The sequence below is a fragment of the Colossoma macropomum genome, unplaced genomic scaffold (assembly GCF_904425465.1).
Source record: "Colossoma macropomum unplaced genomic scaffold, Colossoma_macropomum, whole genome shotgun sequence".
Lineage (NCBI taxonomy): Eukaryota > Metazoa > Chordata > Actinopteri > Characiformes > Serrasalmidae > Colossoma > Colossoma macropomum.
Genome location: NW_023494785.1, coordinates 30951587 through 30962930, shown reverse-complemented (window position 1 = coordinate 30962930; position 11344 = coordinate 30951587). Strand labels below are relative to the sequence as shown.

At 38.7% G+C, this 11344-nt stretch overlaps 1 protein-coding gene across 1 annotated transcript in view; it reads left to right on the top strand.

The window, feature by feature from the left end:
* Positions 1–586: 586 nt before the first annotated feature.
* LOC118821708 (transmembrane protein 65-like) overlaps positions 587–11344 on the top strand; it is a 68019-nt gene continuing 57261 nt past the window's right edge. The window contains exons 1-2 of the mRNA XM_036590443.1: positions 587–843; positions 4946–5217. Coding sequence (XP_036446336.1) covers positions 4956–5217 — 262 coding nt within the window. The 5' untranslated portion in view covers positions 587–843; positions 4946–4955. The remainder of the gene's footprint in view (positions 844–4945; positions 5218–11344) is intronic.

The window sequence follows — 11344 nt, the reverse complement described above, 5'->3', positions numbered from 1 at the left end:
GTGTGATTGTAGTATTAACTTTGCTGGCTAAAATGCTAATTTCATACATTTGTTCCATCTAGGCTGTCTGTCTTTTTTGGAGCCAAATGAGCCGACGTTAGTCTAGATGACCACCAGGTGTTAATAGCTATAACTGTCAACTCTTATTTTAGCAACATCGTGACATATCGCTGCTTAAATCCTCCTTATACTAAATTTCTTTAGAGAGACCTTGAAGGAAAACACTGCCTACGAAGACCCTTAGACCGACAGCAAGGCAGCAGGAAACATGGCGTTAACAACAGTTACTAAGTGAGGGAGGGGTTTGTTTTGCGCACTTCAGTTTGGAAGCACACTTAAAAACGGGCGTCTTTTGAAGTGCCCTACAGAGGCTGCATTTTTGCCGTTTGGAATGCAACCAGTGAGGCGCCCATGGACAACGGTTACCATGAGCGTTCTCCCTTCAAAGGTGCCCTACGTAGACTGCAAGTGTCTCGTTTGGAACGCGCCCGCCGAGTCACGCCCTAAAATGAAAACGTCAGCTACTGTAGTTTTACTGTAAAAAAAAAAAAACCTACAGCATCTGCCGAATGTCGTCATAGCGACGTAAAGACCGAGCCGAGCTAACGTTAGCCGAAACATTTCTAGGTTACTGAGGGAGCAGCTCGACTGGAGGGGAAAGACAAGGACATGGGAAGGAAATGTTAGAGTTTATGTCACTTTTGAGCGATTTCGAGTCGGTGCCGGCTGGTTTAGCGGTTGTTCTTTGATAGACTCGGTCAATGGACAGCGTTTCTGCGGTTTTTGACTCCATGCTGAGCGGCTAGCGACGATAACGGGACTCGGCGGAGCTCTTGGTTGGAGGTAACGTTACATTAAAACAGACACTCATGCTTGTTGACTTGTGTGTGTTTTCAACTCGTTTTGCGTAGCGTAACCGCTCCTATTATGCTTCTGGTCGGTTAGCGACATAGTGTAGCATAGGATATTTTATTAATCTCATTGTGAATGTGAAATATTTAGTGTCATGCTCCATCACCGCCAGTGAAGGTGTGTAAACTGCGGTGTGTCCCGCTTCTCTCGCTGGATGAACAGAGGAACCAAAGCTGTGTCCTCCAGTCAAAGAAGTCCGCTCTCTGATGGGACCACAACGGGACAGGAGCTCCAGTTGGGACTCAATTTTAGAGAAAAAAAAACAAACAAAACAAAACATATTAACGTTACATGAAATAATGAACACTTTTTAAACACAGAACGTTAAAGCGGTTATTCAGTATTAAGGTTAGCATCGACACAAAGCTCACATTTAGGTTCTCTGGTGGCTAACGGTCAATCTGTTACTGCTCCACGTCTGACTGAATATTGTGAAAACATTAGTGGACAGTAGGTGTGACGTCCTTGTTTTTCAGTTAGATGTTTGTCTGGGTTTCTCTTTGCAGGTGGGGCCTAACAATGCAATTAGTCGATATATATTTATACAGTTTTTTTTGTTTTTTTTTTACACTTAAACCATTAAGTCGACTTTTCAGTAGTACCTGTATCAGTGCATGTCAATAAAGAGCTCATAAACATAATGACAGTCTAGTCTGCTTTACAGACAGTGACCATGTCAGTCATTTGTGCTCGGTGTGGTAGCCTCTCTCTCTCTCTCTCTCTCTGATGGGTGAGTCTGAAACGCTGAGAGGACTCATAGACAGAAAGGCATCAAGTCATGTCCCCTCCAGTGTTTATAAACTAGTTTTGAACTGGAGGCAGTATCAACTACATTTAGATTTAAAGGTGGCAAAATCTCTTATTGTTCAGCCCCTAGCTGAGTACTTTAGGGCAGTCACTATTGATTATATTAATAATTAAGTATTAAGGGGCAAATAATTCATTCTTGTATCACAATTCTCTCTTAAAGATTCTGAATTGATTAAAAAATTGAAAAAGAGTCGTCATCTGTTTTTACTTAGGCTCTCACTTACCCATAAAATAAACTCACGCCCACCCAGAGGCATTAAATAAATAAATAAATGGTTCTATATATAGCACCAAAAAGGGTTCTTTTATTGTTACAATGTCAAGCTTGTAACAATAGAATAACCCTTTTTGTTGCTATATAGAACCTCAACAAGGTTCTGTGTAGAACTTTACACAACACATTCTTCATCAATCTGAGGAACTGTTTCATGAACCAAAGAACCCTTTACGCATGCAAATGGTTCTTTGAGTGTCCTTGGTCTTTATAGAACCATTTGTCTTCACTGAGAAACCCTTGAAGAACCGTCTTTTCAAAAACCGTACGTACACTGATCAGGCGTACCATTATGACCATCTCCTTGTTTCTACACTCATTGTTCATTTTATCAGCTCCACTTACTATATAGGTGCACTTTGTAGATGTACTCCATCTGTTTCTCTGTATACTTTGTTAGCCCCTTTTACCCTGTTCTTCAGTGGTCAGGACACCTATGGACCGTCACAGAGCAGGTACTATTTGGGTGGTGGATCATTCTCAGCACTGCAGTAACGCTGACGTGGTGGTGGTGTGTTAATGTGTGTTGCACTGGTCTGAGTGGATCAGACACAGCAGTGCTACTGGAGTTTTTAAACACTGTGTCCACTCACTGTCCACTGTATTAGACACTCCTACCTTGTCAGTCCACCTTGTAGATGTGAAGTCAGAGACGATAGCTCATCTGCTGCTGCACAGTTTGTGTTGGTCATCCTCTAGTCCTTCATCAGTGGTCACAGGACGCTGTTGACAGGATGTTTTTGGTTGGTGGACTATTCTCAGTCCAGCAGTGACATTGAGGTGTTTAAAAACTCCAGCAGCTCTGCTGTGTCTGATCCACTCAGACCAGTGCAACACATACTTACACACCACCACCACACCAGTGTTACTGCAGTTCTGAGAATGATCCAGCACCCAAATAGTACCTGCTCTGTGAGGGTCCATGGGGGTCTTGACCACTGAAGAACAGGGTAAAAGGGGGCTAACAAAGTCTGCAGAGAAACAGATGGACTACAGTCTGTAACTGTAGAACTACGAAGTGCACCTATATAGTAAGTGGAGCTGATAAAATGGACAATGAGCATAGAAACAAGGAGATGGTCATAATGTTATGCCTGATCGGGGTAATTTTGTGTATATTAAATAAAGGCACTGAATGACCTATTAGGCTTTGTTCTAAGGTGGGCGCTTTTATGTGCTTCGTTTAAAGAGAAAAAATAGCTCTGATTGCATGTGTTTACCACACGTGCAGTAACAACTTTAAAAAGAAGTGAAATGTTGAGCTAATCAGAATTATATGACACAACGTGATATTTAATACATTTTCTTATCGATTTTTATTGCAATTTTTGTTAAATCAGTTAATGTTAAACATACAGCATCAAGATACATTGAGGGTGGTTGTATAATCACATCTTAGCACCTTGTATGGTTATCATATTGAATTGTGAGGTGCACAGATTATTATTTGTGACAAGTAATCTGCAGATGAATTTGATAATAATTGAATATTTAGGATTTACTGAACAGTAACATACTATCCAGAGCCTGTTAACGCTTTATTGGAAAATAAACCAAGAAGCCTTATAATAGCTTATATTAGCAAGAAACATGTCGGGTTCTTAGCTAAGTCTGAGTCAGGTCAGTCTAGACCTGGTTGTTTCAGATAGTCTGACCCCTTGTTCAACTTTGAAAAATACTCAATAATGTTTGAGGGAAAGGGTGGAGACTGTAGTGGAAAACATGCAAATGGAGAAACACCACTCTGCCTCTGTCTCCTTAACTCAGCTTAAATCTGTGACACAGGAGTGTAATTATTTGAGTATGCGGCTATTCCAGCTCATATAGTGTTTCAGCTAGAGCTTCCTAAGTAATATTAAACCCAATGTATAAAGTATACATACACCATCTTTAACTTTGTGCTAACATAACCAAGCAAGTCACATAGAGATGGAAATTATTGTTATCGTAGTGGTGGTGATTGGATAAACAAAGGCAAGAAATGCATTCTTTAGTATTTCTTTTTTTAGATCGAGATTTGCTGTGGCAGGTTCCCTCGCAGCTGACCTTAACATTAGGTAGGAGAGTGACAGCAACTTTGTTAACTTTACTATCATTGTGTGTAACTTATGAGCAGTAGACAGTATTGTTTATTGATTGTTGATAATGTGACATAGCACAGTCATCTGCTGTGACATGTACACCTATAGCAAAGTTGAATCAGTCGCGTGCCAAAGATGTGAAACTGACCATGATGATGTTATTTTGACAGTTTGAAAAAAAGTGCAAACTTTTTAACAAGACTGATGTCATTTATTTTTACAAAGACATATATTTTATTATATTATTATTATATTAATGGTAAAAAGAGGTTAAAATACTCTTTAAAAAACTTTTGTAGAGAATGTTTAGTTTGGCTTTGGGCCTATAAATTAAGATACATTCAATTTCTGCCTAAAAACATTTTGTTGGTGTGGGCTCATGAGAGTTTCCTCTCTTTCAATGATGCACACAGATGCTATTTGATTGCTAATAGGGGACCTTGTGCAGAATCTTCAGCCATTTATATGGTAACCAGAAGACCCTGCTGATCATTACCACCTAATTATTGCAAGTTTGTTGAGAAGGAAAGTTGTATTTATTTATTTAAATCAATTAATCATGAGTAATCATGTAAGAATAATCATGTCACCCCTAGTGGGGTTATGATGCATATAGGACAAGTTTACAAGGAAGGCACTGAGATTGTACAGATCAAAGATCTGTGGGATGATCCAGTGAATATGTCAAATATCTGCTGGACTACTGATATACAAGACGTTAGAGATGAGAACAAGTTGGGTAAGGACTTCAAAATGAGTGTAATGTAAGATTACAATTTCAGGAAACAGGTTAGCAGTTTTTACTGTCAGTAAAAATGTTGATAGTAGTTGCTGTTAACAGCTTTCCTCTTTATTTTGCTCTCTCTAGGATTCCCTCTATGCTCGTTCCTCTCCCTCTCTCTTCCATGTTGCCGTGTTTGCGGAGAGCCCTGCGGCCCACGCTGCTCCGGGCGCTCAGGCCACCGCTGTGCGCAACCCCAGGCCACAGCGCCAGTTTGGGCACACATGCACGCAAAGAGCCTGTGGAGCCCCTGAGCTCGCCACAGGGGGCTCGCGACTTCATCTATGGCCTGATCCCCTCTGAGCGCTCATGCCTGTTGCGCGAACTGCACCGCTTCGAGTCCATAGCCATTGCTCAAGGTAAAAGGGGGTGGGTCATAATAACTGAAATTATAGTTGGATTGTGCTGTTATAGTGTAACATATAAACTTTGCATTGCGTTCTTACGTAGTATTTGGTTGTCGTACACACATTAGACATTGTAGTGCATTGTACTTCATAGAGTATAAGACCTTGCACTGCATTGTATAGTATATAGGCTGCCAAATATACCCCTTTTATTTAGTAAAGAAATGGTTCTGTATAGAACCATGAACACTCAAAGAACCCTTTACATGATTTAAGGGTTCTTTGCATCATGAAATTGTTCTTCAGATTGATGGAGAATGTGCTGTGGATGGTTGTATACAGAACATTTTTAAAAAAATGTTCTATATAGCACCCAAAAGGGTTCTTCTGTTGTGATGAAATCAAGCTTGTAATGATGGAAGAACCCTTCTGGGTGCTATAAAGGTTCTATACATAGCCAGGTATAGCACATTCATGCACATTTTCCATCAATCTGACAAACCATTTCATGATGCAAAGAACCTTTTATCATGCAAAGGGTTCTTTAAGTGTTCATGGATCTACATAGAATTTTGCAGCCTATATACTACACAATGAAGTGCAAGGTCTTATAATCTATTAACTACATAACAGTATGATGTCTAATAATGCAAAGGGCCTTTTAATCAAGCAAGAGGTTCTTTAAGTGTTCATGGTTCTTACAAAAGAACCCTTGAGGAATCATCTTTTTCAAGAGTATAGACAACAGGGACCTATACAGTTCACTAATTGACTACTATGTGCTTATAGAAAAACAGAAAAGAAAAAACAAATGCTCTGAATTCACTGAAGGAACACTCATTATCTAGTGTAAATGTAATTCCGATTCAATACACAATGAAACATTAACTCACTTAAACATCACTTTTTTTCAGGCAGCCATATCTGGCCTTACAGCCATCAATGCTAAAAGTACCTTAGTATATATTTGTATATATTACTCTCTATTATATTTTAGTAGACATTGAATTGCGATGGTACTGCTATACATAGACTATTAGACAATGAGTTGTATTGCAATGTAGATAGACTAGTAGACATTGTGTTGTATTGCAGAGTAGCATATAGACTGCTGTATGTAGACTATTGGACATTGCGTTACAATGTTGTATATAGACTGCTGAACATAGACTATTACATATTGCATTGTAGTATAGTGCATTGCATTGGATTGCAGTATAGTATAGAGACTGCTATACATAGACTACTAGACATTGCATTGTATTGCAGTGGAGTGTATAGACTACTGTGGACTACTAGGCATTGTGTCGTATTGTAGTGTAGTACATTGCCTTGTATTGCACTGTAGTTTTTAGGCTGTTGTACACAGACATGGCATTGCACTGCATAACAGTGTATATACGTTAGTAGACATTGCACTGCAGTGTGGCCAATAGACTGGACTGTTGTGTTGCATTGCAGTGTAATATATAAACATGCATTGCATTGCACTTTAGCTTATAGACTATTTTGTTTCACTGCATTAGACCTGGCATTTCATGGCAGTGTTTCCCATTAGACATTGCTCCAGTGCGTAAGGAAAGGAAGGGGTTGGAGTTGTGTTAGTTGAACATACAGTGGGGTCCAAAGATCTGAGACCACTAATGAAAATGCTTCGATTTTACATTCTTTTCTAATTTAATCAAACATTTTAACCACAAAACAGATATTAACAGCCTAACATTTGTAGTATAAAGTGGAGTCTGAAATTTTAACATTAACGCACTAATGAATGACAGTGTGCTCTCGAGCTGATATGGGCAGCTTTGTGCAAAAGCCTCTGATAAGTAGATCAAATCTCACTGAGAGTCGTCTGAACACCAGCTTCAAAGGAAAAAAATCTGACCTTTTTGTACAAAGGCTTTAACATGGTCAGGTCATCTGCTTAATTTTAATTAGTGATGTAGAAATAGGGCAGAATGTTGTTTTCATTTTTCATAATTTCTCTTCTAAAATGTTTAAATTTTTTCAAAATTCTGAAATATTCTGTTTATTTCCAAGTTTGAATGGAGAAATCCCAAATTTTCAATGTGGTCTCAGACTTTTGGACCTCACTGTATGCTACATTTTCCATAAGTGGAGTGTAGATCTATGGCTTATACATATTGATATAGATTATACTTTGCATACTTTTAGAAAATGATGTGAGTAAATGCAATTTGTGCTTGTGTTAGCTTTTATTAAGATGTCCCTCTCCCTCTCAGGACATTATGGCTAGTACCGCTGTACCAACATGCATTTCGCTCAGCAGCTCACTGAGTAGGCTGAAGGCTTTACAGTAGTAATTGGTGTGTTTATTCCATTTACGAGAGAGATAATGGATTAGCATGCTGTGAATCAGATAATGGCAGCTTTTCAGGACTGTAGTGTTCTTCTTCTCAGCAGGCCTGCACATGGTGTGCAAATTCGTGTCTTACTTTCCAGATCTTTTCCCAGCCTTTGTCATAGTCTTCACTGAATATTCAGATACAGACTCTGCAAAGTCTTGACCCCTTTTATACCTAACTCATGCATCTGAATACTCTAATACTGCTGAATTGCAAAAGCTACAATATTTGAGGAAACTTGTACAGCGTTTCCTCTCAAGTATGAGCATTTGGTCTGTGAAATTTCACTGTGTCAGCAGGGAAAGATTTCACAGAGCAACTGAGATGAAGACAAGACTAATGCATGTGTGCATACACGTAATCACGCACTGTGATTAAGATAAACATGAAAAAACAAGTTCTACCAGCCACCAACAGATTTTGGAGAGACATCTTTAACATGATTTGTGCTAGAATTGCACTAGCAAAGCTCAATCAAATTTGAGGTACAGGAGAGTCGTGTGTCTGCACGTATCTTTCATCGGTTTCTTTGTGTGTGTGTGCGTGTGTGTGTGTGTGTATGTATTAAACACTTTTATCTTTGAGAGAGAGGAGAAAATCAAGCCCCACTCTGTCCATCCTTCCACTGTGAGACAACTCAACACTATGGGTCTAAAAGGATGTGCAGCTGTCAAGAAGCTCTTACTGAAAAATGGAAACAGACAAAAAGAACAAAATTTGCAAATCAAACAACAAAGCTGCTGGTATTTTTACCAGCTGGACTCACCACCCCAGAATCCAGACCTCCACATCACTAAATGTGCTTGGGCTTTCTTGGATTATGAGAAGCAGAAAATGCAACCAACCTCTAAGACTGAACTTTGGAGGTGTGAAAACATATCCTTGCTTCATTTTGTCTTCATTTGTGGAAAAAAAAACCACATCATCCATTTGTGCGATATTGGAGAAAAGTTGGACATGTAAATGCAAACATTTAATTCTGTAACTACATTTAAGTAATTAGATAGTTTACATCGAATGTAAAGGAAAACGACAATAGCAACTCTACGCTTTGAAGGGTCAGACAGTTCTTAAGATTGTGTCTTAAGAGAGTCTCAACAACCACTGTAAGTCAAGTTCCCAGCAACAGAAATGTAATACATTTAGCTAATGCATTTGTCCAGTCAGCATTTGAAATGCAGGTATGTTTGTTTGTGTGCATCAGATATTGTTCCCTGAGGAAAGATCGTCATTAGATTGTAGGTTCACCTGCCTGATCGTTGTGCTGCTTACTACTCCCCGTAGAGTTGTGGGTTTACCTGGAAAAGATTTATCCTGCTGTAAATTGTCAGCACAGCTTTGCTTTTGAGCCTGCATTGCTTCTTGCAAACCAAATAGCTTTGTACCAACAAATCAACCTCCAACACCCAAACCATTCTAGTGAATGAAATTCATTTTTCACTCTAAATTTCGAGACTCACTGTAATCTGTCATCATGGATTTCTTATGGTGTGTTATCTATCCTTCTTATGTACAACTGCGTACTGTCCTTCAGTGACCTGCACTGGATCCACATCAGTCTTGGAGGACACAAAGCCATGGGGAGATTTTGCTCGAAGCTTGTTGTTTTATCGCTAATTGGAGTTTCAAGAGGGCTCATGTCTAATATCTCCCATTTCCCCCCAGCGTGAGAGACCACTCTGTGAGGTCTGTCTCTCGGGCTTCCAGCCAGCTTAAGAAGCCAGTTACCATGGCAATTAGACTTGAGCGTTTAAGTCAGTGAGTGCTTCCAGCGTCTGGATGGATTTCTGTTAAAGACATACAGCCTGGACTCCTGATGGTCCTCATGATTGCATCCCAAGCTTTCTCCAAGAAGCAGTCAGCACCTATTACTATGCATTCACTGAAAGCTAAAAAGAATTTGCTCTCATTTAAGGGGAACCAATTTTAAAGGAATAGTTGCTGAAAAATCTCTTTTGTACAGTTTTTCTTTACCACAGATGTGTCTCATCAGCCATGATGTTTGGTTAGCTTTTTTAATTTTGCACTGGGGCTACAAAGCTTAAACCTCTCCAAACAGCATAATGCACATTGGATTCCTAACTCATCACATGATTGCCTCAAAGTAGGGATGCATCAGACAGATGTCAACATTTCCAACTGATAATATTTAGACGGCGCTGGACTACTGTGCAGTGCTAGTCCAGGTAATTTAGTCCCAATTTTCTCATAATTTATAAATGTTTTTGTATCTGTATTGGTATTAGCATAGACAAATATATGCATGAAAAATATCAGATATCAGTGCTGGCACACACATCTTATACTGGTGCAGTCCTACCTCAAATTATATTAAATGTTTATGTGGTTTCTGTCAAAAATGTGTTGCATAGCTAAAAACAGTAATTGCAGGCATCTTAAAAACTACTTTTTGTTTGTACTTTTATCCATGTTTATAGATAAAAGTATTATACAGTGTCAGAAACCACAGAAGCAGGTCTGTTTGAGATTACTGAACCTCTCTATGGTTTGAGGCAAGTCTGTAATGATTTAGGCATGCAGTTTGCACAGTGGTAATTGATGGAATATGAGCTTCCATTACTTCTTAGATACATTAACCCCATAGCTCCAGTGCAAAATTAAAGAAACAAACTTCAGACACCAAATATGTCTTAGCTTAATGACTACATTTGAGGAGAACTACGTAAAATTTTGATATTGCTATTTTATTCTTTCTTGTTGCTTTGAATCAAAATGATTGTATTGTACAATTTCAATACAATATCGAGGAAAACTTCAAAATCTAAAACTGAATTGCTGATATGCCCCTTTTGGAAACTACTTTTGTGAAGAAAGTGGGCATTTTATCACAGTGTGGTGGGTGGAGACAGGCGAGGGGCTGATGCTATACATGCATCCACACTCAAATGATTGGGCTTTTTTTTAAGTTGCTTATAAATTCTATAGTTTGTGGTTTTTGAGGGTTATTTTGTTGTAGAACTGGAACGACCAAATCAGTCTGAACCACACTGGTCTGTATAGTATATTATAGCTCTGTACAATCAAGACATTTTAAATGTGCCGATATCCTACCTTACTCTTGTATTTTTCCATCTGAGGTCAACTAAACAATTTTTTTGGGGGGGGGGTTATGTACCAAAAACAGTCATAATTAATTTTTACATGACCATTTTTCAACCTCTCTTTATCCCCTTTAATAAAACAGGCTGTTTTTGTTACTGTGCCTTTAGGGCTGATATAAGTAAATGATATCTGTTCTGATTGACAGCTCTGTATTGTGCCTCCTTCAAAAAGCAGTCCAGGCTGAAACACTTCTTACAACTTAAGCATGAAATGGAAGAGCTGAACTGCTGTAGGCTTAACAGGTGGATTTATAGAAATATGTTGGTTTTCACTTTAACCATATTTCATAATATATACATGATACATAATTCATAATAACGTTTATTTAAAAAGTGAGGAAAATTCATGATGTTTTCCATGATATAGACCTGTAATACATAAAATATAAAAAAAAAATCAATGGAATATAGAAAGTGAAGCCATGTAAAGGCCCATTTGTGCATGTTCTGGCATGTTATAAAGCAATATGAAGAAGTGCTGAATACTCAAAAGTGCAAAATACAGTCTCCGTCAGCATGTTTACAGTCTTGATATTCATCTTGTTGTTAGGTACAAGACGTGACCGTTGTTACGTCTATTACAGGACCAAAATTAGGAAGTGTGTACTTTGTCCACAATGTTCTTAGATGCTTTTTTTTACTGTTTAGTCA